The following is a 26,660-nucleotide window of genomic DNA, read 5'->3' as shown; positions in this document are numbered from 1 at the left end:
GCATAATAGAACTAAAGTCCTTCCCTCTGTTCTTGGAACACTTCTTGTTCTGCAAACCACAGCAGCTTAGCACTACCCATTCATCAGCAACTGCTGCATGCTGGAGCCATAGCGAGTTTTCCCCCTAGCAGAGCAGGTGAGAGCTTTTAGTCACGACCCATTTCTAGTCCCATAAATGGGCAGCCCCAGAAGACCAATCCTAGGACCCATTAAGCTAAACAAATTTGAAAGACTAAAGTTCAAAATTTTAGTCTTGCAGGTCCTTCAACCCATTTATTTTTGTTTCATCCATTGTTTATTGAGGAAGCATCTTAATGGTAACCCTGGACATGAGGGACAGCTGTCTTCCCATTCACAGGGAGCACAGACATTTATTTTGATTTGTAACAGAGAAGAGCATTACCTATCCCCCTACTTTGGCACATGTGTCTCAAATGGATGCAGGCAGTCTGTAAATAGTTCATCTCCCAGGCCCCTGCTTGTTAACAGTTCATCTTTCAAGCCCCTCCTTACATAACACTCAGCCTTCCTTCTCCAAAGTGAGTAACACTACCTATCTGTGGGAAGAGTATGGCAAAATATTGAACACTTAATAATAACTAACAGCTTCATCTAGGAGGCTCACAGGATGGTTAGAATGTGCTACTTTTTACTTCTAAAAGGTTCTTTTGATGAATTAATGTGATTTATTTATATTTATCATGGATATACTAACTCTGATGTGTAATAGATCCATGTTATGTTGTCCTCTCTCGCCTTCATTCTTGCTGGTTAGGGTTTGGAACCCAGCATCGGTTCCAACTCGGCCTATTACTAGAGCTCGAGAGCTTCCACTGGCTCAAGGCTAGCCCTATCCCATGATGCCTAGAGAAGATAACCCAGATCTTGTTTGCCGCTAAACTAGATCTGGTGCTTCTCACTAGGCTCAGGCTAAGTGAATTTCTTTTTTGGATGTTATTGGTCTATCATTAGTCTTTTTCAATATATTTTGTATATATATATATATTGTTCTGTTTTACTAATTGACTGTTTTTTAAGTTCACGGTAGTGAATCCCTAAGTTTTTTTTCTGCTTGTGTGTTTGTTGTGGCCATCGCTTTCGCTAAGCCTACATCTCCCTGTCCCATCCTTTCAAACTCTAAAACTTCAAAACTTAACGTAACCATTTGAGTTAGAGCGTGCTTCCTCCTTTCTCTTTGGTCCATTTAAGTTAGAGGACAACTTTTTCTTCCTTTACCTTTTTCCAAGATGTTTCATTGTTTGATTTAGAGACATCTCTGGCTAGAGGGGATCATCGTTTTAGTTAGGGACCTCTCCTCTAGCCTCCTTTCTCTCTGCTTGAGTGTTTAAAAAAACATTGAATACTCTTTTGTTTAATGTGATATTTGATAGCTTAATAGTTTTTTGCTAGTATTACTATCTATCTTTATCTTTTGTATAGTTCCTAGACAATATTGTTGTGGTTGTTGTTTGGTTGTTACTATGTCCAAGGAAGGCAGAGAAGTGAAGCAGTCTGGCTTCAAAAAAAGCAAATCCTGTACTCAGAAAATGTCCTTAACAGACAGACACACTAGCTGTGTCTGTTGTTTAGGTGAGGTGCAGCTCCAAGACTCTTGTTCATTATGTCATGGTTTCAGTTCCAGGGTTCTGCAGGAACATAGAAATCAACTGATGGTTAAGGGACTGCTTCCGTTTGCTGAGGCTCTTGAAGGGAACCAGAGCTCTTTAAAATCGTCCCAGTCATCAAACTCGGACAAGTCTACAAAAGGGCTTCTTCCTCGGCTCCTGCCTCTCAGCCAGCTAAGAAACCCTCAAAGGATTCGACTTCAGACTTGAAGGCTCTTGGGCCCTAGAAAACTGCTCCTTCGGTTCCTCCAGTATTGCCGGAACTGACGAGGATTCATGTACGGAGCCGGTCCCCAACCTTGGAGCCGGTATCCTCATTCCCTCAGTCACCCATCTTACAGTCTGTGGCTGGCAGCATAAAATCATTGGCCCCGTCCTCTCGATCATCCAGGAGTCTATCGGATGACGATGTGGAGCAGGTGATAAAGAGGTTGCTTTGGACTCTGCTGCTAGTCAAGATCCTTTTGAGTCCAGCCCAAAAGGATTTGGAACCGACTTCTACTCCTGTCCCTTCTGCTATTCCTCCTCTGACCCAAGTGGTTTCGGAGCCAGAGTGCTTGGATGTCTTTGTGGTGGAACCGTCGGGTCCAAGACTCACACCTGGGTTTTCGGCCCCGACTTCTGCTCTGACCTCTTTGGTACCATCTTCAGTTGAGGGGTCTGGGAGCCAACACTCCCCTGTCTGGTCCGGGGAGGAGAGTCAGGTCGGACCCTTGTTGGATCTGAATCTACCTCTCGGGGCTTCGGCACAGGTGAGCTCAGCACCTACATCAGCCTTGGAGCCCACCTCCTTGGTATGGGGGGGAAGTCTCCTGGTTGTTCAGATTCGGAGGCTCCCTTGGGTCCAGGCTTAGAGAACCAATGCCCTAGGATGCCCCATTGGGTGAGTCACTTTCTTCTGAAACCTCCCCAGAGGAACCCTCCAGAGGGGTACCTCGGAAGATGACTTGTAAGAGGAAACATCTAGACTCTCCTGAGGAGTCTTTCACTTCTGATACAAATTTACAGGATTCAGAAGGGTTCCCATGGTCACCCACTGAGGATGTTTCCTTCTCAGACATCCTAGAGATCCTAAACAGAGAGGTGGCTGGAAGACCCTTACCCCTTCTGAGGATGAGTCCGTATACCTGGAGGCATTTGGATCTCGACCCTCCACCTCATGGGTGTCTCCACCTTTCGACCAGCTCCTTGGTGTAGTCCGCCGAAAGGCTTGGGGCTGTCCAGAATCCATGGAGCCTGCTGCAAGGAGGCCCAGCAAATTCATAACTGTCCCTTCAGATAAGAAGTTCTTAATCAAAGGTATCCCAGTAGATGCTATGGTAGTGACGGCAGCCACCAAAAAGGAGTTAGCTGAGACTTCATCTGTCCAGCCACCGAATAAGGAATCTCGAACAATGGACAGATATGGGAAGTGTGTGTTCTCATCAGTGGCATTTACACTCAGGTCACTGAACTATTTAACCCACTTTGCCAGACTCCAAAGGGATCTCCCGAAAGAGCTAGGAGATACCCTCCAAGGTTCTACAGCTGTGGGGGTGTCAGATAAGGTGACCTCTCAGCTCGCTACCTTAAGTTCTGTAGTCAGCTCCTCCATGAGGCTCATCTCGTATGCAGCTGATGGAGTGAGTAGGGCAGCAGGCACAGGAATAGCTCTGAGGAGACATTCCTGGATGTGCCTTTGTGAGTTTGCTGAAAACCTTCAGTTCATCCTTCATAAATGCCCCTTTTAACGGCTCATCCATGTTCGGGCCAAAAGTGAAAGAGATTCTGACCAGGTGCAAGCAAGAAGACAAAACTCTGTCTGCTGTGGGAGTACATTTTTCCGTCCCTACCAGGCCTTATCTCAAAGGCCAGAAAGGTGGGAAAATGTGGTTTTGTAAATCCCAAAGAGCTTCACTGGATGCACATGGTGATGTTTCCCCAAGGGACAGAGGGGGAAATAATGGAAGACGCCGGCCTCATGGCAGAGGGGGTCTGCAGAATCAGGGCAACAGAGATACGTTCTCTGGCAGACCCTTCCAGTGCTCCTGAAAGGAGGCCCGCCTGCCTACCTCTGGAGGCAGTCGGGGGCAAGCTGTCATTGTACCCAAAAGCCTGACTGAACATCACTCGACAAGTGGGTAAGTCGATAATTTCCAGGGGATAAAACATACCCTTCTCCACCCCATTCCCACAAACAAAAAGATCAGTCCCAGACATTTGACCCTGTCAAAGGGATCAAGCAACCCCAGAGATACAAAGGTGACTAAGAAAAAGAGTCATCCAAGAAGTCCCCGCAGACCAAATTAGATCTGGAACTTACTCAAGGGTTTTTTTAGTTCCAAAGAAAACAGGGGACTGGAGACCCATCTTGGATCTCAGCAGGCTGAACAAGTCTGTAAAAAAAAAAAAAAAAAAAAAAAGCAAAGTTCTGGATGGTGATACTGCAGTCTATACTCCCCTTTCTGGAATAAACTAATTGGATGTGCTCAATCGATCTTCACGGTGCGTACTACCATATAAAAATGGACAGGCGATCCAGGAGATACCTGTGCTTCCGGCTGGGAGCCAGCCATTACCAATTCAGAGCTCTGCCCTTTGGCCTCACTACAGCCCCCAGAGTGTTTACCAAATGCATGGCAGTAGTCACTGCTCACCTGAGGTGTCTAGGATTCCAGCTGTTTCCATACTTAGACGACTGGCTCCTAACCCCCACCACTGCAAGAGACACCACCTTCCCGTGCTTTGAACTGGGCATTACAATAAATTTTGAAACATTTGCCTTGTCGCTATCACAGTTAACGCTAACACTAGTACCTCTGGCACGTCTACATATGAGAGTCCTACCGTGGCTACTCTTTGCTCAGTGGTCCATGCAGGAGTTGCCCATGTCCCACAAGATCTTCATCACAGACTCCTGCAAGAGGGATCTACGTTGGTGGTTTCACTCCAGACAGGTGACTCTAGGCAGGCCATTTATTCTCCCCCAACCAGTAGCTACAGTGACCACAGACACTTCCCAGATTGGGGGGGGGGGGGTATTTTCTGGGAAAGACCATCCAAGGAATTTGGCAGGAACACTAGTACCATCTGCACATCAATGTCCTAGAGAGTGGTGCTTCTAGCATCGCAGGCATTCCAGATCTCTCTCCCACCAGATAAAATTGCAATACAGACAGACAATACGTCTGTAGTGTGGTACATCAACAAACAAGACGGAACCAGATCCTACTCCCCTGTGTCGAGAGGCTCAGAGAGTATGGCAATGGGCAATATCTTCTCAATGCTTTCTGATTGCAGCACACATTCCGGGGAAATCCAACGTGATAGCGGACAAATTAAGCAGAGCAATTCTGTTGCCTCACGAGTGGTCCCTGAAACAGGAAATTGCAAACCAAATTTTTCACAAGTGGGGCCAGCCTTGCTGCGACCTCTTTGCCTCATCTATGAACACCAAATGCACCAGCTACCTTGCCCTAATCCCCACTCTTTGGGAGTCACCAAAGGATGCACTTGTTCACGATTTTCCTCCGGGACTTCTTTATGCCTTTCACCATTTCCTCTAATCCCCAAAGTTCTACAGAAAGCCAAATCATTGAGCTGCAGGTTAATTCTCATCGCTTCGTACTGGTCTCATCAAATCTGGTCACCCTTCCTATGGCCCTGTCTCCGAGAGGAACCGTGGATTCTGGACCCATTGCCAGATCTTCTGACTCATCAGTCAGGAATGCTCCATCCTTCTATCCAAATCGTAAAGCTGACAGCTTGGCTGCTCCACTTCCAGTCTTAACCAGGCTTCCATACATATCCCCTGCAGTACATCACATTCTGGTCTCTTCTCATAAGACAACAACTAGAAAACTGTATGCTAGCCAATGGAAAAGGTTTTCTTGTTGGGCTTCCAAGAATCACATAGACCCCTTTTACAACCCCTGTAAGTAAAATTTTTAATTTCTTAGCAGAGATTTTCAATGAAGTGGCTGCAGCAGCTACCATACGAGTACAATTGGCCACCATATCTAACTACCACATAGGAGACATGGGATCAAAAATAATGTCTCACAGATTGTGCAAAGCCTTCCTGAGAAGTACTTTTCTACTAAGACCCCCCAATAAGTGAACCACTACCTCCTTGGGACCTCAATTTGGTACTGACTACTCCGATTCTACCACCCTACGAACCAACCTCCTCTTGCGAAATAAACTTTCTGACCTGGAAAACGGTCTTTTTAACAGCCATTACTTCAGCTAGGAGGGTTTCAGAGCTCCAAGCTCTGTTCATACGCCCTCCCTATCTAGTTTTTCACAAAGACAGTCTGTCTTTGAACGAATCCTTTTTATCCTTCCCAAAGTATGTTCTGAGACCAATTTGAATCAGTCCACTGACCTGCCTGTCTTCTTTCCAAACTATGGCAACAGGGCAAAATATAAACTACACCAGTTGGACGTCCGCAGACAGTTATAGTTCTACTTACATAGAACAAAGGAGTTTAGAAAATCTGACCAGCTATTCGTCTCCTTCTCAGATAACAGAAAAGGTGCACCAGTTTCTAGAGTTACCATATCAAAATGGCTTGCTGATACTATTACCTATGCATATAATTCTCAACATAAACAATTGCCTGGAAAGATTAGGGGCCACTCAACAAGTGCTATGTCAACTTCGACTGCCTTTCAGGCCAGATTACCTATGGACTCAATTTGTGCGGCAGCCACATAGGTCAATCCTTATACCTTTATCACTCATTACAAAGTAGATGTGGCCTACCAGAACAGGGCTTCCTTTGGTTCCACTGTTCTGAAGCGCTTATTCCCTTGAACCACCCGAGAAAGAAGGTGCTGGGGACGCTGTCCCAACCAGCTAGAATGAAGGCGAGATAGGACAACATAACATTAAGAAGTTATGTATTCACCAAAACGTTCCATGTTTGTTGTCCATCAGCTTGCCTTCATTCTTGCTCCCCACCCTCCTTCCCCCAACCTTCACTCCTGGAGGATTGAGAGGAAACTTTTATTGGTGTAAAATGTTCTCTGCTTCCCTTCTGACCTCATGAGTCATAGGCTAAGAATTGTGACCTTGTTTTTACTATATGGTTTCTAATTTTTTAGTAATCTGCAAACAAGATCTGGGTTATCTTCCCTAGGCACCATGGGACAGGGTATAGCCTCGAGCCAGTGGAAGCTCTCGAGCTCTAGTAATAGGCTGAGTCAGAATTGATACTCTGTTCTGAACCCCAACCAGCAAGAATGAAAGCAAGGTCATGGACAACAAACATGGAACGTTATGGTGAGTGCATAACTTTTTATTATTTCAGTTTGGAACTTTGAGGAACATGAACTTTTTAAAACTCCAAATGAGGAACGTTCCTCATAATGAGGTATATTTGAGAGGTATTCTTGCTTACACTGCTAAGTGTACCAAAACTTGTTAGAGGTTTGGGAAGCATGGTTAGGCTTAAAAAGGCCCAAGTGGCCATTAACCTATGATTCTGTTTGAGGCTAGTTGTGGCACCCAGGGTATTTCTCAAATACTTCTCATATTTTTGCCTTTCTCTGACCAATGTGAGTCATATAAGCCCCTACTTGGATGACTGCCTGATACAGCATATCATATACATATACATATATGTATATATATATATATATATATATATATAATATATATATATATATATATATATATATATATATATATATATATATATACTAATGTAAACTGATAGGAACTCCATATCTCCATACATTGTAGTATCAGTTGCTTGACTAACCTGGGCATCCCCCTGAATCTTCATAAATCCAACTTGATACCAATTTCCATCAAAGCCTCCATGGGGCAGTAATACACCTAAGCACAGACTTGCCCTACCACCAGAGAAGGTGTTTCTGCTACAGCATTTCTTTGGCCAGCTGGTCTAGATGACAGCAAAGCATTCCTTAAGACACTGGGTTATATGTCTGTAGGAACAGTGCTGTCCCCTCTTGAGAGTTATTCCCTTGCCTTTTTCAAAAGGGATTCAGGTGGTGGGTGTATCATGTTGCCTTTATTTTATTTTTTTTGGTTATCCAACAGGGCTGTCAGACCCTAACCATAGATCCTTAAACGTTGCATGGGAGGTGTATACTGCCTAAAGACACAGTACGGGGTAGAACTGTACCATCCATTACAGAGCACTGGTACCAAATTTAAGAGAGATAGTGGTACTGATCTGTATATTACAAGCTGTCAGGCTGGTGTAGAAACAAGGAGCCTAAAGCAGATGTCCTACACTGACCCCCTTAAAAAACTCCAGCTATACTCTTGTCATATATTGTCTACTCAGAGGCCATGTCAAACCCAGAGCTGTTGGACATTCTACACTTACAGAAATCCCAATCCTTCAGAGCCACACGCTCCATGGATCTAAACCTTGTCATCACAATAAACAAAACATGCTGGAGGGATAAGTTCCTGACCCAGCGACTCCCCAGACTCTGGAATAGACTGCCCATACATGTCAAGCAGAGCGCCTCTTTGGCCCTCTTCAAAAGGAACCTTGACTATTGTATGGGAGAAAGGAAATTCACCCCGGGGATCACGTCAGTCGCCCTGCTAGACAGGGGTCCAGCAAAGTAAATAGTGTGGAAAGAAATAGCCAGGGAATTGTTATGGCTAGGCAGGTATAGGCCCTAGGGCCGATAGCCTAGTACCAGCCTATGAACCTGTGAGCCATGAGGTTGATCCATAAACAGGGAGAATCCCAGTCATACAAAACCAAAGAGCTGGCACCAAATGCAGAACAAAATGTGTTGATTCAGTTTTCAGAGACCTAAGTACAGCATAAGACCAGATTATGGCTTTGCCAGTAGCTGTATGCAGCTGGGCCCTATAGCCATAAATGCACGCAATCATATGATGTAGAAAACACCATTATAAATGTTTGCTCTGTGCCATGTAGCATCATAAAAAATAAGTTGTATATAGCTCAGAAAATGAGTAATCCATCAGTTATTTATGTTCACCTCTCTCTCTTTTTTTTTTTTTGTTAAAAATAATGTAGAAGATGCATGTGAAAAGATTTGTTCAAAGGAACCAAAATGTTCAGTGGTCTCTAGGGCAGAAATTAAAATATGGATCACCGCTGACATCTGGTGGAAGGAAATGGAATTCATATGTATATATACTAATGTAAACTGATAGGAAGGATTCACTGAAATGCAGGAAATATAACATCCATGTTTTAATAGGGTTACCAACTTTTCAAATACTCCAAGTGGGACATTTTTTGTAGAAATGTGAGATTTTGCAGGACAAAGTATACCCATGACCAGTGCAGAGGTCAGAACTTCACTTTTTTGTCAACATAAAAGCTTATTGTAGCCTTTGAGTTATATATGCTGTTTCTTATAATATGTAGGTGTTTCAGATACAAAATAAATGTTTTGTGCAACAGTTAACTAAAAGTTAGGAAGTATGTTTTGCCATAAAATCTCAATACATTTGTCATTATTTAGTTTTTTTTCGCAGGACACAACTGTCCAAAGAGGGACTGTCCCTCTCAAAGATGGACAGGTGGTAACCCTGTGTTTTAACTATCCACTTACATTTTCTACAGTCTAATAAATTATGACAGTTCAAGAGAGAGAGTGTTGCTTAGTCACACTGTTGTAACTACAAAAACAAAAACTACTTTCATACATAGTACATAATGCATCAGACATAATTTTACTTATTTTACTAAGATATTCCCTGATCTGATATTTAAAAGGCCATGATGTTTGATATATGTAGAAGGCATCACAGGAAAACCTAACCATTTAAATAATCCATTCACTGGTGCAAGTTATGTATTGTATTTCAAAAATATTATGAGCATTAATTGTGTAAAGTGACCTAGTTATCTTGGACGTGTGTTTGCACTACAGTTACCAGAAGGATTACAACATTGACTGAATTTTTAGGCTCAGTAAGAAGACAAAACTCACTGCCTCCTTCCTCTTGCACTTGTTGTCTTGGAGAATCCCAGTCTTCATCCACTATCCAGATTGGCCATGATAGTTCTGGATGGGGACTAGCTGTAGGGCAGGATCTGTTTCACCCTTAAGTCGGACATCTCTAGTAGAACAGTTCAGGCAGGGCCTCATCCAGCCTGCATGAGTGGAAATTAAAAATGCATTTTCTTTTTTAATGAACTGCAGTTAGAGCAGAAGTGAGAGGCCTGGATGTGGACTTGTCTGTTTGTTGTTGTTGTTGTTGTCTGCATTCCCCCGTGCATAGGATTTGGTTTGACTTGTCTGTTTCCCCATACGGTAATTTTTTGTAGGAATTTTGCTCCAGGTACCTGCATAAGGAGCTTGGGCAGGGTATACTGTCATGACCCTCTGAGATCAGTGGCTGCTGCATAAGGAGCTTGGGCAGGGTATACTGTCATGACCCTCTGAGATCAGTGGCTGCTGCATGCATCGCTTTTGAAGACTGCTTTCCCAGTGATGTGCATATTCTGTTGGGGACCAGAAAACTAAATATCACTGTCACTATGGTGCATCAGTAACAATTTGGAATCCATTGCAGTGTCCATGCTTCTTTTCTTAAAGTATCTTGCTGAAGTTTCATTAAAAAAAAAAAAGTTTGGATGATGTCACGATTAAGGTGCACATGTAGCCATTTCGGCTTGACTCAACAAGCTTATTGTATACACCAAAAGCAAGGCAGAGTTTGCCACTATGGCTCTGCAAGGTTTCTTGTAGCATCCTCCAGTAGTTTATCACCAGAGTTAGTCCCTGATTAGCACACTCACTTTAGTGCATTTCTGTGGTACAGTGACTCATTCTTCAGCAGTGATCTTTGTTGTACAGTTCTGCGGGTGTACTTGTCAAAACGAAGAATGTTCAGATAGTATGATAGGTGTAATGTAGGCTCCACTCTCCAGCCCCCTATGTCTGACATTCACTTCCCTTTGGTGGGGAATGCCTGATCTTTTCAACTCCAGAAACTTCTTCCTTTCCTCCTGAGAGGATGCAATTCTCAAATGCCTTTAACAGGGTCAGAGATAAAGGAAGGATTGAGGCCAGAGCTGTAACAAACAAAAAAATCCTCCCAAGCTGTGCAGGTGCACCTGTTGCTGACTTCTAAGAACATATAATATTGAGGGACAAGGATTCACTTTTTACTTAACTTCATATTGATCATTAGCTTGTTGAGGAGGCCATATCTGCTCTGGACGTTTGGCCTTTTGCCTGTGGCTAATTCCAGAGTATGAATTATACTCCAGTGGTGATCCTGCTATTCAAATATTAACTACTTAATTAATTATGATATGATTTTTCTTTTCTGATTTGTTGAAGATCTCTTCCCTCTGCAACAATGCCTGGCAACAGGCATTAGCCGTTGACATTTGCATGGTTAAAGAGGTGCTGCAGAGGCTATTCTCTTATTTAATCCACAGACCATTCTGTGGATGGAATGTTAACCTTGTAGAGTCTGCCTTTATCTGACAGATTGTGTACCATCAGTGTACCTTAATGTCTTGAGAAAGTGGTACAGTGGAGATTTGTAGATGCTCTGCCCTTCGTGACTATGGCCTACAGCTGTAAAGATCTGTGACTTTCCAGGCTGTTATGCTGATTCTGTGGAGCTTAGCTCCACTCAGCTGTCTAATCTCTAATTGCAGAGACAGTAGTGTTTGGTTGCTTGCCACCAGATCATGTACTTCTCTTCCCTGTTTGTGGGAGACAGTCATTAATTTTTGTAGGCTATCCTTGAAAATAATCTATGTAATTTTCCATGAGAGTGATTGGAATTGTGGAGCTGTTTGGTAGAACCCTGTGAGATGCTTCAGTGCATGGCACATGGCAGAATTTCACACCACTGGGGAGACACTGTTGGCAAGTGTCAAGGCATATGTTTTACATTAGTAGCACCCACCTTCTTAAACTAGTGAATTCTAAGTAAAATGAATAAATAGTCCACCTCATACAGGGATTCAGAATGTCACCAGGAAGCACTCTTATCAGCACATGGACCATCTTAGGGAAGTCACTGGGTTGTGGTTTCCTGACTCCTTTTATGTATGCCTACTTTGCTGTTTCATAAGCTCTGCTAGGTTAGCCTGTGCTTTAGATTTTCATTCTGCTGCTGTGGCATTTTGGTCCTCCCTGAAACCATGCATCATCATTACAGTCCTGTTGTGTTATCTACTGCACCAGCAGAAACTCGAGCTTAGTTTGGCCACCATATTGCTTATCTGTTAGGGGTAGACTTTTAACATGTTGTTGAACTATAATAGGTATGCTTAAAAAGGGCAGATCAAGAACTTTATTTTCAAGTTGATGACACTGCTGACTAGAGGTATGATTGTATAAAAGACAGCCTTCTTTGGGACTAAAAAAAGAATTAAGTTGTGACTCACTTTCCTGTGGAGGGGAGGGGAGAGGAGAATAATTCACAGGTACTACTGAAGTGAAACTGAATAATGTGGACCCTGAGCTCTAGAATTCATTGTATGTCTAGCATTTTGTGGCCTTATGACAGGAATAGGCTGAGGTGGAAGAATGGGAACAGCCTTTCTGTTGGGCTGACTGCATACTTCCCTCATTGGGTACTACCTCTTGACTCCCTTTCTGAGGAAGAAGTGGGTGGGAAGTTAATAAGAAATGTCAGGCTAGTTGCAGAGCCGTTGAAATAAACAAAAAGTAAATTACCTCGAACGTGTCAAATCTGAGAACATCTGTGTGGGTTGTGATTTCTAGTAGATACTGGATATGTCGCCTATTTGGCAAAAACTGCTTACTAATTTAAGACTTGCTTCTCTTTCTGCAGTGTATGCCAGTTTCTAGCTCATTGCCAAAGCCCTAATGGTGGATTTGGAGGTGGACCAGGCCAGCACCCGCATCTTGCACCAACCTATGCTGCCGTGAATGCGCTCTGTATCATTGGTACTGAAGAAGCTTTCAGTGTTATAAACCGGTAAGAGAATAATTACACCCCTCTCTCCACTGTAGTCACATTGCACACTCAAAAATGTATGTGGTGGTGACAGAGAATGGGAGGACCAATAGAAAGGAAGGTAGATGTTAAATATAGTTACAGGGCAGGCTAAATATCCAAATTCTGCTTTTGCTCTCAAACAAATGTCATAAAAAGTCAGTTGATGCCATGTTTTAGAGACAAATTGCTTTCCAGTTCTGAAGGAGACTTTGTAATAAACCTCAACACTGTAGTTTTGGTCACTGTGTTTTTCTGATGAGAAGTAATGCCGTACTGGCTGGAAATGTTTTAGGTTGAAAATAGTCTGATCATGAAGTAGATATAAGTATGTAGTTCTGATGAACGGAAGCTGAAAAACTGTGGTCATGTGATTTGATGTTTCTCTGTGTAATACCTGCTTACTCTTTAAAATTACTGCTTTATTTCTAAAGTGAATTAGTAAAAATCACAGCTTCTCACCAGCGTTGGCCCGAATGAAAAATTTAATATACATTAAAACAAACTCCCAGAGTGAGCATTTTTGTCAACCAAAATTGACGACTTCAGACTCTGTAAAGCACCCTCCTGCTATTGAGTAAATACTAAAAAATGTGATGACATCATAAACATTAGACTAAATGAATTAAAAAAAATGTTTGAGTGTGTGTAATATATGTGTATAAACCTGTACAAGTAAATAAAACATGATAAACTCTCTCCACTTGTACTAAATGTGAAAAGCAATATTATTGCTTCCTTATCCTCTGTTTTTTTAAGAAAACATTTAAAATTAATATGGTCATTTAAACCAAAACCATTCATCACATCCAATCTAACTTGCCACTTGTAGTCTTTAACATCCGAAGAGTTTCAGTATCTGCACCTCTTATTTCTGTTTCTATGGCATCAGTAACATATTTTTTTATTTTTTTACATTTTTTCTTGTGTTTTGGATAAAGCATATTTGTTGTCTGCCTTTATGATACAATATACAAACATTGCAATGCTAGCCTTAAGTCTCCTGGTAGTATGCCCTATATAAAAACTGACATGCAAGCCATTCCCCTGCACAAACTACACTTCAGAGATGAATAACTCATATATGAACTGGCACGAAAAATGAAGGACTGTTTGATACAAATTTACACTGATTACATCTATTACGAGCAAAAGTACACTTAGCCTTCAGACATTCAGACCTGCCTTTGTCATTTTTTTTCATACTTGTTCTTTATAAAGTCGTATTCCTCTTATTAATAAATACTGTCTCTTCACCAGTTACACTTTTAATAATGTTTGTTTGTGTTTGTGTCTTTCGGCTTTTCCCGGTTAGGGGTCGCCACAGCGGAACTCCAGTCCGCTAATGATTGGCAGTAGATTTTTACGTGCCGAGTTGCCAGCCCTGACGCACAACCTTCAACGAAGGTACGTCCATTCACGCATGCCTCCATGCAGAAGACGCTCTAGCTGACAATCGAGCAGGACAACGTCTTACTGTGAGGCGACAATGCTACCGCAGCACCACCACCGCAGTCTTTTAACAATGGGGCCTAATAAATACTGTCTGTTCACCAGTTACACTTTTAACAATGGGGCCCAACTACAAGTACACCCCAGTTGTTGGTAATATTTTTAATGAGCGGAGTATCTCATGAGAAAGTTAAAATAAAATCCATACATATTTTGTATTATCATTATCTGCCCTGGTCTCACCCCATTCCACTTCAGAATATTGGGAGATCAGTTTAAAAATATTTTTCTTCCCTATTACTGTTCCTTTTGTAGTATCCTTCACCATTTGCAAACGATAACCTCTCTTAACAGATTTCTTCTTCAAAACATCCATTTCCTCCCCAAAATATTCTTGAGTCAAAAGTCTACTGGCCATAAACACTTATCCCTTAATTATACTTTTTTTGGTATGTTGGATGCATACTTCCATAAAGAAGTAAATCATTACCGGCCACCTCTTTATGACCCAAGGATGTAATTAACTTTTCCTCTTCTAAGGACTTTGTTAATTATCCAAAATAAATAGTAGTTGCCAAAACAAGAACAACAAAACTAGTTCTATTTAAATGCTTAAAAACAAAAAATCTTTCAACATTTCATCAGTATGTGACCAGCTTAACAGGATATCATCAATAAAATGCATTTTTTTTTCATAAAAATAACAAAAAAGCTATAAATCCTCCCAATGACCTAAAACAATATTTGCATAGCTGGGAGCCATAGCCACCTCATTGTTGTGCCTTTAATCTACTGAAAATAATCTTTCCCAAAAATGAAATAATTAATATTCTTCGTGTTTCACTGTTGCAGTCATCACCTGTTGGTTATCCCTGCTGTGGTAGCCCTCGGTCAGCCCGAATACCAGAGTCAATGTTTTTTTGTGTTGGCTGCAGTTGCCTGTAGTCTGTCAGGTTGTCAGAGCTATAAAGCAAGGCAGCCAACGTCATTACACCAGTCTTTCTTGCCGTGGAGCCCATAGCAGAAACAGTTCGCACAAGTGCCGGTCAGTAGCTACCAGAAATTGAATTTCAGCAGAAAACTTCTAAAGCTAAGTACCCCGATGGGGATCCTTTTTTCTTGCACTAACCGATGTCGAAAAAGCTAACAATTGTCTCGCCTGTGGAAAGCAGATCCCACACCAAGACTTCCATTCTTACTGCGTCACTTGTTTAGGCCCAGACCACGACGTCCCCTGTTGCCAGTTCTGTGCCCTCTTTAATGCGAGAACCATTCGCTGTAGAGCTCTTTTTGTAGATGGTTATTTTTGTGTTCCGTCTTCACATTCCGATATGGCGTCAGCCAACATTTTGTTGACATTCCGAAAAACCGTAGAGATAAAGATAGAGACAGACCACACAAGGCTAAGCCTTCTGACGACACTATTGCTAAGCAGGTCGTCAGTTCTCTGGAATTCAGTGAGGCGCTTTCGCAGTCCCTGATGCCTGATTCGATATCTACGCAGGCCTCTACCGAGACCCTTTCGAGTCTGGTATGCCACATAAATCTTCTTCGTCTTCCGAGCCTTTGGCTGTCTGTGCCTCTGTTGGGTCTGGAGCTGTGACGCAGGCACCAGCTTCCGAAGGAGGCCTTTCGCACTACCGAATCTGGACAAAAACTGACTTCTTTGTATCCAACTACCCTTTCTCTCAGACCGACGGATTCTCTCAGACCTAGAAGCCAGGCCACTCCTAGGAAATCTGTTTCTAGCCACCATCTTGCTACTGCTCCACCACCCCAAGCACAAATGCTTAACATGGCAGAGGATGTCATCTCCCTTTTCCAGGGTATTCAGGCCACTACTTCTAAAAGGAAAAAAGCATCTTTCCCCAGAAGTTATGACAGAACAGGATTCTGAGGAATCTGACTATTCAGTTATTGAAGAGGAACAGCATCCCTTAACTGCTTATGAGGATTCACATGCAGAGGAATACATCCCTTCTGACTCCCCTCCAGAGGAGCTTTCCTTTGGGGAAACCCTTCACTCCCTCAGGGAACATTTCCAGTGGGAATCTCAGGACTTCCCACAGTCTAAGAAAAGACTTAGAGAGTTTCTGGACCTGCCCCAGCACAGACCCCTGGCCATCCCCCCTATTTTAGAAGTGGTGGATGATGTTTTCCATGAATTCAGCTTAGCCCCTGACACCCTCCCTCCTGCTCCTAGTAAACTTGACAGATACTACAGAGTTCCAGATTCTCAAAATACCTGTACAGAAATCCTGCTGCAGACCCAGAGGTCATTACACAGGGACCTAAAGGAGCTAAGATTAGTTCTGCCAAGAATCCTCTTCCTTCAGACAAGGACTCCAGAGCTCTAGACAGATGGGGTAAAAAAAGTATACACCTCTGCAACCTTAGCTATCAGAGCACTCAATTGTCAGATGTTCTTCATGTTTCACTGTTGCAGTCATCACACTTGGGTTATCCTGCCAGGGGTAGCCCTCAGTTGGCCCGAATACCAGAGGCTTAGTATTTCTGCGTCGGTTGCTGTTGCTCCAGGACTGACGTCAGGTCATCAGGGGTATAAAAACAGGCAGCCGATGCCATTACATTAGTCTTTCTTGCCGAGGACCCCGAAGCAGAAGCAGTTCGCATGTGTGCTGGTCGGCCGCTACCTGAGTGTTTGTTTCCGAAATTGAATCATCCTGAAGTCTTCTAAAGCTAGGTACCCCGTTGGGGATCCTTTTTTCTTCCTCTAAACAATGTCAGAAAAAGTTAACAATTGTCTCGCCCGTGGAAAGCAACCACCACACTGAGATTTCAATTCTTACTGCGTCACCTGTTTAGGCCCAGACCACAATGTACCTCGCTGTCAGTTTTGTGCTTTGTTCAACGCCCGAACTATTCGTCATCAGGCCCTTATTGTAGCTAAATACTTTCGTTCTCTATCTCTGTATTCATGGCTTCGGTAAGCCATCCGACTACCGATCTTCCGAAAAAATGTAAGGACAGAGACAGACCGCATAGGTCCAAAACTGCCGAAGACGCTTCCATTAAGTTAGTCGCCAGTTCGCCGGTACTCTTTGAGGTGCTTTCGCAGCCCCTGATGCATGCTTCGATAGATTCACAGGCTGCTACCAAGACCTGTTCGGAGTCCAGTATGCCACGAGACTCTTCTTTGACTACAGTACCTACAGATATCTCTATCTTGGATGGGTCTGGAGTCGCTGTGCAGGCACCGGCTTCTAAGGAAGTTCTTCGCATTACCGATATTCAACCCAGACCGATGACTTCTTTCACGTCTTCAGTTCTTTCTAAAACTACTGAGTTTCTAAAGCCAAGTGTACGAGCTACGCTTAAAAAACTGACGACTCCAACTCAAGCGCCTGCTTCCTTGCCAAAATCTCAGATGCTTAAAATGGCAGAAGACCTGATCGTGCTGATTAGGGGAAGCCAGACTTCCCCTGCTAAAAGAAAAAAAGACTTGTCCCCAGCAGCTTTATCTGACCAAGAGCCCGACGACTCTGAGGATGTTCATCGTGTTACCCTGCTGCAGTCATCACACTTGGGGTTATCCTGTCGTCAGGCGGTCCCGCAGTCAGCCGGAATTCCAAAGTCTTGGTCCGGCGTCGGTTGCTGTCGCTTCTTCCCTGACGTCAGTGTGCCAGGGGTATATATAATGCATCCGATGCCATTTTCTTCAGTCTTTCTTGCCGCGCGGTGCCCGAAGCAGAAGCAGTTTGCAAGTGCCGGTCGGCCAACTCCTGAGATTTTCGAAGTCGAATTTCAGATCAGAAGTCTTCAATAAAGCTAAGTACCCCGTTGGGGAAACTTTTCTTGCCTCAGACCGATGTCAGAAAAAGTTAACAATTGTATTTCTTGTGGGAAGCAAATACCTCATAAGGATTTTCATTCTTACTGCATACCTTGCCTAGGCCCAGACCACGACGTCACTGGTTGTCGTTTTTGTGCTAGGTTTAATAAGCGTACTATTAAACGACGCTTTGATTTCACACGACACTACTTCGGTAGAAAATTTAACTACACAATGCCGTCGGAGCAAAAAACGCAAGGATAAAGACAGGCAGCCTAGACCCAAGCCAGACTCCGAGGCCTCGGCTGGAATGGTCTCCGGTTCACCGGTCTTCAGTGAGGCTCCGACGCAGCCCCTGATTACCGCAGATTTGGAACCTGAGACCGCTTTGGAGCCTTTGGCGGAGAGTGCTAGGCCGATGCAGCCTTTTTGTGTAGCCCCTACTGACAACACTGCAGAAAGAGATGTCGGTGCTGCAGAAACACCTTCGGTTTCTGAAGGCGTCATCAGACCGACGACGCTCACCATAAAACCGAATCCTAAGCTTAAGACTCCTATTAAACCTAAAAAGCCTACACTTCAGTCTCCAGTTCAAGGCCCCATGCCTAAGAAACAGATGCTTAAAATGGCCGAAGATTTGATCTCTTTAATCAGGGGTTCCCAAACCCCACCCGACAAAAGGCCTAGACAAGAGGAAGATTATGCCTCCTCTGATCAAGTGTCTATTTCCTCAGGCTCCTCTGAGGACCAAGATTACTCCTTCTCCCCTTATGAAGATTCTGATGCTGAGGATTCTGTTTCCTCAGCTTCTCCTCCTGAAGACTACTCCTTTGGGGAAACTTAACACACTATGAGGGAACATTTTCACTGGGAAGGTCAGGACTACTCTGACTCAAAGAAAAGGCTCAGAGAGTTTCTTTTACTCTCCCAGCACAGACCACTTGCCATCCCCCCAGTTTTAGACATTGTGGATGATGTTTACTTAGAATCTAGTTTGAACCCAGATTCTCTGCCTCCTGCTCCAGCCAAACCAGACAGATACTATAGAGTGCCTGATTCCCACAAATTCCTTTATAAAAGCCCTGTTGCTGATCCGGAGACTATCTTCCAGGGTCCCAAAGGGGCTAAGGCTTCTATGGCAAAAAATCCTGTACCCTCTGAAAGGGACTCGAGCACTAGACAGGTGGGGAAAAAGGTTTACACCTCAGTCACTCTAGCTATGAGAGCACTAAATTGCCAATTTCACATGCTAAAATATCAGCAATTTCTAATGTCTCAGTTAAAACAAAAAATGAGCACACTCCCTCAACAGTCTGAATTGAAAGAAATGCAGGATCTGTTGCATGCAACTGAACAGGTGGGCAAACATACTTTACAATGTGGCTTTGATTCTTTGGAGGTTTCCTGCAGAGCACCTGTCACTGGGTCTGTTATACATAGACATGCTTGGTTAAAGGAACAAACTCTGCCTGATCATGTTAAAGCAAAGCTTCTAGATGCTCCCTTACAGCAGGATGTTCTATTTGGAGTTAAAGCAGAAGAAGTCTTAAAGAAAATGGAGGATAAGGCAAAATCCATGCAGACAGTCAAAGATTTCCTACAGGTACAGCCCCCTCGCTTCAGCAGAAATTGGCCAACAAAAAATTGGTCCTTTCCAGCTACTGACAGACCACAGAGGGGTAAATACAGACGTCCAAGAGGCAGAGAACAACCACAAGCCCAATACAAACCTCGACAATGGGGCGCTGCAACACAGAAGGGAGGAGAAGACAGGTCCCAAACTACCAGAAGGCAAACTCAATGACTTGCACCTCATCTGGCCAAGCAACACCCTCTTGGCAGCCCCCTTGGAAGGAAAACTTGCACTTTTTTCAGACAACTGGCACATTGTCACAAAGGACAAATGGGTCCTAGACATAATTTTATGAGGATACAGATTCCATTTTCACACCTTGCCAATGAAAAGAGGAATGCCAAACCTGCCACAAAATCAATGGGCAGAGGCACAAAAACAAATTACAGCTCTCATGGACATGAGAGCCATTCAACTGGTACCTACACGAGAGCAAGGCCAAGGATTTTACTCAAGACTCTTCCTAGTCCCCAGAAAGGACAATGCCTGGAGACCAATTCTGGACCTTTCATTTCTAAACACCTTCTTACAAGTACCCAAATTCAAGATGCTAACACTACAGCAGCTTCTTCCCATGTTGGGCAAGAAAGCATGGCTAGTAACGTTGGACCTCAAGGAGGCATACCTGCATGTCCCTATCAGACAAAGTTGCAGAAGATACCTTCGTTTCATTGCAGGTTCAACCCATTACCAATTCTCTGCACTGCCCTTTAGCTTATCTACTGCGCCCAGCGTCTTCACAAAATGCCTGGCACCAGTAATTGCATACTGCAGACAAAGAGGAATTCAAATATACCCATACCTGGACGACTGCCTCATCCAAGCAGAAAGCAAGGATATTCTCTTACAACATCTGGCTTTTGTAAAACATCTTCTAAGTTGCCTGGGGTACACAGTAAACGAAAAGAAATCAAAACTAGTACCCTCACAAAATATGACATTCCTGTGTGCCAGCTTGAATACAACGGCCCAGAAGGCTTATCTGACGCCAGACAAACAACTACAACTGACAATATTTCAAAACAATGGCAACAAAGACCCAACTCCCTGCAAGAAAAATTCTGCAGGCCTTGGGCTTCATGGCATCTTGCATACTAATACCATTTGCAAAGCTGCATATGAGGAAATTACAGTGGTACCTAAAAAGCGTATGGTCTCAACACAGCCACAGCTTGGACACAATGATATCTCTCATTCCCTGCCTACAACAGGTGTTTCTATGGTGGTCACAGGCATGTCACCTCAACAAGGGTCAGCCTTTCACCTTGCCCCCAGCCAGGCAAACTGTGACAACAGATGTATCGGACTACGCCTGGGGGGCACACATGGCAGGACAGTGCGTTCAAGGCGTATGGACTGCAGATCAAAGAAATCTGCACATCAATCAAAAAGAGATGCTAGCTGTACAGAATGCCCTGACAGCCTTCAAGAACCTATTACATCCAGGACAACTCACAATAAGGACGGACAACACCACAGTAATGTGGTACATAAACAAACAAGGGGGTACACACTCCTACCCTCTATGCAGGCAAGCAATGACTTTGTGGAACACAGCACTGGCTTACCAAGTTCAGTTACAAGCTCAGTTCCTGCCAGGAAAAAAGAACACATTGGCAGACGACCTCAGCAGAAACATCATGAATCCCCACGAGTGGAAACTGGATCCACAAGTATTTGCAATGATAACTCAAAAATGGGGCCTTCCAGACGTAGACCTGTTTGCCAGCCCCCAAAACTATCAGCTAACAAAATGTTGTACAAGGACACTTCACCATCAAGCTTGGAAAGTGGACGCACTCTCATTCAGTTGGAAATCCATTCCCTCTCCTCACAAAGGTGCTTCTGAAAGTCAGAAAGGAGAGACCACAACTGATACTCATAGCCCCAGACTGGCCACGCCAGCACTGGTACCCGCTATTAAGGAATATGGCCCAGGGCCCACCTTGGACTTTACCACAAATTGCCCGTTTGTTCACACAGCAAAACAATCAGATTCTACACAGCCAGCTCAAAACCTTAAATCTGGCTGCATGGCAAATCAACTAAGCATCCAGCCAGCTCCTCTTTCCCAAGCAGTTGTTGATGTTATTCTGGAAGCTAGGAGGCCCAGCACCAAGAAGGCCTACTCGGACAAATGGAAAAGGTTTTGTGCCTGGAACCAAGCTAAAAGCCAAAACACACTTCAGCCTCACATGCCTCAGATTCTACAGTATTTAACTGAGATGTTGCACAAAGGACTTTCTTTCTCTTCCATTAAAATCCATGCATCAGCTATTTCAGCCCACTACAACACGGATCCACCCTTATTTTCACATCCACTTCTAAGGCAGTTCCTCTGAGGGGCAAAAAACATTAGACCCCCCCCAGGAGAGCACCTATACCAACATGGGACCTCAATTTTGAATTTTGTTCTGGAAAAACTTACGCTACCTCCCTTTGAACCAGCCTTCTCTGCAGATCTACAGTTTCTATCATGGAAGACTGCGCTGCTGCTAGCAATTACTTCAGCTAGAAGAGTCTCAGAGCTGCAGGCACTAATGTCAGTGGAACCTTTCCTTATTTTCCATCAAGACAGAGTTTCTCTACGAACTAATCCTTCCTTCATGCCTAAGGTGGTTTCCAGTTTGGCTTTAAATCAAACCATCTACTTACCCACCTTCTTCCCAAATCCACAGAACAAAGGAGAAAGACTCCTGCATTCCTTGGACATTCACAGGCAACTTCGTTACTACTTGGATAAAACTAAGGTTTTCAGAAAATCTGACCAGCTCTTTGTATCCTATGCTACAGCTTCACAAGGGAAGGCTATCTCAAAACAAATCATTTCCAAATGGATAGGACATTGTATTCGTTTTTGCTATACCCATCATGGAAAACCAGTTCCTGCTGCCATTAGGCCCCACTCTACCAGGGCAACAGCTACATCTACAGCCTTCCTCAGGGGGGTTCCAACCAAGGAGATTTTGGAAGCTGCAACTTGGAGTTCAGTACACACCTTTACCAAACACTATCACTTACCACTTTACTCTAAGACTAGAGCTGGCTTCGCCACTGCAGTGCTGCAGGGCCTTCTAGCCCCCTCTAACCCTCTATGACTCCTCCACCCATCCTTAGCGTTGGGATTCTACCCAAGTGTGATGACTGCAGCAGGGTAACACGATGAACATAGTACAGTTTTGTACCTACCATAAATGTAGATGTTCGAGTGTACACCCTACTGCAGTCCAGGTTACCCTCCCTCCATCCCCTCTGATCTGATTGGCTAAATCTCTACAATTCCTTCCTGATGTATTTGCTTATAGCTGGAGGGATTTTGTGTTTGTGCTAAAATTTCTTATATTGGTACTAATTACTGACCACCTTTTTGGGGGCACCTGACATCTGGGGCAAGAAAAACTGAAGAAAATGGCGTCGGATGCATTATATATACCCCTGGTGCACTGACGTCAGGGAAGAAGCAACAGCAACCGACGCCGGACCAAGACTTTGGAATTCCGGCCGACTGCGGGACCGCCTGACGACAGGATAACCCCAAGTGTGATGACTGCAGCAGGGTGTACACTCGAACATCTACATTTACGGTAGGTACAAAACTGTACTTTTCTGAATATGAAGACATGCCCTTATCTGCCTATGAGGATTCAGATGCAGAGGAATCCATTCCTTCAGCCTTCCCTCCAGAGGATTTTTCTTTTGGTGTAACCCTACATGCTTTGAGAGATGATGTCTTTATGGAATTCAGTCTAACTCCTGATACTTTACCCCCTGCTCCAAGGAAACCTGACAGGTACTACAGAGTCCCTGACTCTCACAAATTTCTCTTCAAAAATCCTACTTCTGATCCAGAGGTCATCTCCTAAGGAACTAAAGGAATAAAAGCAACTACAGCTAAGAATCCCACCCCCTCGGACAGGGATTCCTGAGCTTTAGACAGATGGGGTAAAAAAGTATACACCTCTCCAGCACTCACCATTAGAGCATTAAATTGTCAGTTCCACATGCTGAAATACCAGCAACATACTATGGAACTTATTAAGCAAAAATTGTCAACCTTTCCAGACTGCGCACAAAATAAAGAATTACAGGAGCTTATGCATTCTGCAAGCCAAGACAGCAAGCATACCCTGCATTGTGGGTTTGACACCCTAGAAGCATCTTGCAGGGCAGCAGTCACAGGTGTTCTGTACGTAGAAGGCATTCCTGGCTTAAGGAGCAGATCTTGCCAGACCATGTCAAATCAAAATTTATTGGATGCTCCTTTGAACAAGGACGATCTGTTTAGTACCAGAGCAGAAGAGGTTTTAAAAAAGATGAAAGAAAAGGCTAAGTCTATGCAGACAAAGATTTTTTGCAAGTGCAGCCTCCAGGATTCAGTAGACATTGCCCCTCAAAACATTAGTCATTGCCAGCCCCCTCAAGGCCATCTCAAACTAGACCCAGGGGAAAACAGAACCCCCAGATTACAGTCTCGGGGTATGCAAAGATCTAAACAATGGAGTACCTCCACTTCTAAAGCAGGGAGTGCTAAGCCACCCCCTTATGGAAAGAATTCACAATGACTTCTCAACTCCACTCCTCACCTCTGCCCAATTGCTCCTGCCCCTAGGAGGAAAACTTGTCCACCATGAAAAAAAATGGACTTTCATCACCAACGACCTATGGGTCCTCAACATAGTATCCCTGGGGTACATATTTTATTTCCACACCCTGCCAACCCCAAAAGGGTTCCCAGACCTTCTTTCAAACCAGTGGGCAGATGCACAAAATCAAGTTCAGCCCTGATGTTCATCGTGTTTCACTGTTGCAGTCATTACTATTGGGTTATCCTGCTGGCAGGCTACCTGCAGTCGGCCTGAATTCCAAAGTCTAGGTCCAGCGTTGGTTGCTGTCGCCTCCTCCCTGACGTCAGTGCGCCAGGGGTATAAAAGATGCAGCCAACGCCATTTTCTTCAGTCTTTCTTGCTGCAAGGTGCCCGAGCCAAAAGCAGTTCGCAAGTGCTGGTCGGCTGACTCCTGAGATTTTCAAGTTCGAATTTCAGATCCGAAGTCTTCATTAAAAGCTAAGTACCCCATTGGGGAAACTTTTTTCTTGCTCCAGACCGATGTCAGAAAAAGTTAATAATTGTGTTTCTTGTGGGAAGCAAATACCTCATAAGGATTTTCATTCTTACTGTATTCCTTGCCTAAGCCCTGACCACGATGTTGCTAGTTGTCGGTTTTGTGCTAGATTTAACCAACACACTATTAAGCGTCGGTACGATTTTGCATTTCATTACTTTGGCAGAAGATTTAATTATATAATGCCGTCAGAACAGCCGACTACCGGAGTTTACAAAAAACGCAAAGAAAAAGAGAAGGACAGGCATCCAAGGTCCAAAACTGACGACGAGGTTTCCTCTAGGCCAGTCGCCAGTTCTCAGTCAGGCGCTTTTGCAGCCCCTGACGACCGCTACTTTAGAGCCGCAGGCCGATACCGACTCCCACGTGGAGTCAACCAGGCCTACAGAAACTCAAGGTATTGGACCTTCGGAAACCATTCCCTCAGATGAGTCCGGAGCCAGTGAGCAGGCATCGGCTTCTGAGGTCGTTTTCAGGCCTACACAATTATATGTTAAAACTACTTCAGCTTTAAAGGCAAAGACTAAAGCAGCTTTAAAGACAAAGAAACAAGTACAAGAGCCCCATGGACAGGCCTCCATGCCTAAAAAACAGATGCTCAAAATGGCCAAAGACCTAATTACTTTGATCAGGGGTTCTCATCCCCCTCCTGACAAGAGGCCTAGGCAAGAGGTAGAATATGAATCTTCAGATCAGGTTTCCATTTCATCTGATTCCTCTTCTGATCAGGAATACTCTCTTCCTCCTTATGAGGCTTCTGATGCTGAAGAATCTATTCCCTCAGCTTCTCCTCCTGAGGATTATTCTTTTGGGGAAACACTGCATACCATGAGGGAGCATTTCCACTGGGAGAGCCAAGATTATTCAGAATCTAAGAAAAGGCTAAGATACTTTCTTTTACTGCCTCAGCACAGACCCCTGGCTATTCCACCTGTGCTGGACATTGTTGATGTATTTTTCAGAGTCCATTCTGACTCCTGACTCCTTACCTCCAGCTCCTGTTAAGCCAGACAGATACTACAGGGTTCCAGACTCCCACAAATTTCTTTTTAAAAACCCTGCTGCTGACCCAGAAACTATCTCTCAGGGTCCCAAGGGGGTTAAGGCTTCCACTGCAAAAAACCCTACCCCCTCTGACAGAGATTGCAGGGCACTGGACAGATGGGGAAAAAAGATTTACACTTCTGCTACCTTGGCTATAAGGGCTTTAAATTGTCAGTTTCACATGCTTAAATATCAGCAATACATTGTCACTGCTTAAACAGAAAATGTTGACCAATTCTGAATGTGCAGAAAATAAAGAAATGCAAGATTTATTGCATGCAGCTGAACAAGTTGGAAAGCATACTTTACAATGTGGTTTTGATTCTTTGGAGGCCTCCTGCAGAGCCGCTGTTACAAGTTCTGTCATTAGGAGGCATGCTTGGTTAAAGGAACAGAATCTGACTGATCATGTTAAAGCAAAATTATTAGATGCTCCATTACAGCATGATACCTTGTTTGGTGTTAAAGCAGAAGAGGTGTTGAAGAAAATGGAGGACAAAGCCAAATCTATGCAAACAGTCAAGGATTTCTTACAGGTACAGCCTCCAAGATTTAGCAGACACTGGCCTACAAAGAATTGGTCCTTTCCAGTGTCAAACAGGCCACAAAGAGGCAGGTACAGACGCCCTAGAGGCAGAGCCCAGCCCCAAGGCTCATACAGGCCTAAACAATGGGGTGCTTCTACCTCCAAAAGCGGAGAAGACAAATTACAGCCATACAGAAAGCAATCCCAATGACTTCCCCCTGCCAGCGCCAAGCACTTATCTTCTGGCAGCTCCTTTAGGGGGAAAACTAGCACTTTTTTCTCAAAACTGGCACCTAATCACCCAGGACAAATGGGTCTTAAACATAGTGTCACAAGGTTACAGGTTCCACTTTCACACCCTGCCAAGGGCAAACAGTATGCCAGACCTGCCAAAAAATCAATGGGCAGAGACACAAAAACAAGTTTCATCCCTCATGGGCATGAGGGCCATTCAGCAAGTACCACAACAAGAGCAGGGACAAGGATTTTACTCCAGACTTTTCTTGGTGCCCAGAAAGGACAAAGCC

General features: G+C 44.0%; 1 protein-coding gene across 1 annotated transcript in view; it reads left to right on the top strand.

The window, feature by feature from the left end:
* Window positions 1–26,660, top strand: part of LOC122804334 (protein farnesyltransferase subunit beta-like) — a 968,002-nt gene that overhangs the window by 250,575 nt on the left and 690,767 nt on the right. The window contains exon 5 of the mRNA XM_044074139.1: window positions 12,400–12,546. Within this exon, the coding sequence (XP_043930074.1) occupies window positions 12,400–12,546 (147 nt within the window). The remainder of the gene's footprint in view (window positions 1–12,399; window positions 12,547–26,660) is intronic.

Source organism: Protopterus annectens, chromosome 6.part0 (genome assembly GCF_019279795.1).
Source record: "Protopterus annectens isolate FY-2018-M chromosome 6.part0, PAN1.0, whole genome shotgun sequence".
NCBI lineage: Eukaryota > Metazoa > Chordata > Ceratodontiformes > Protopteridae > Protopterus > Protopterus annectens.
The sequence above is the reverse complement of the archived record's forward strand: the minus strand, read 5'-3'. Positions and strand labels throughout refer to the sequence as shown.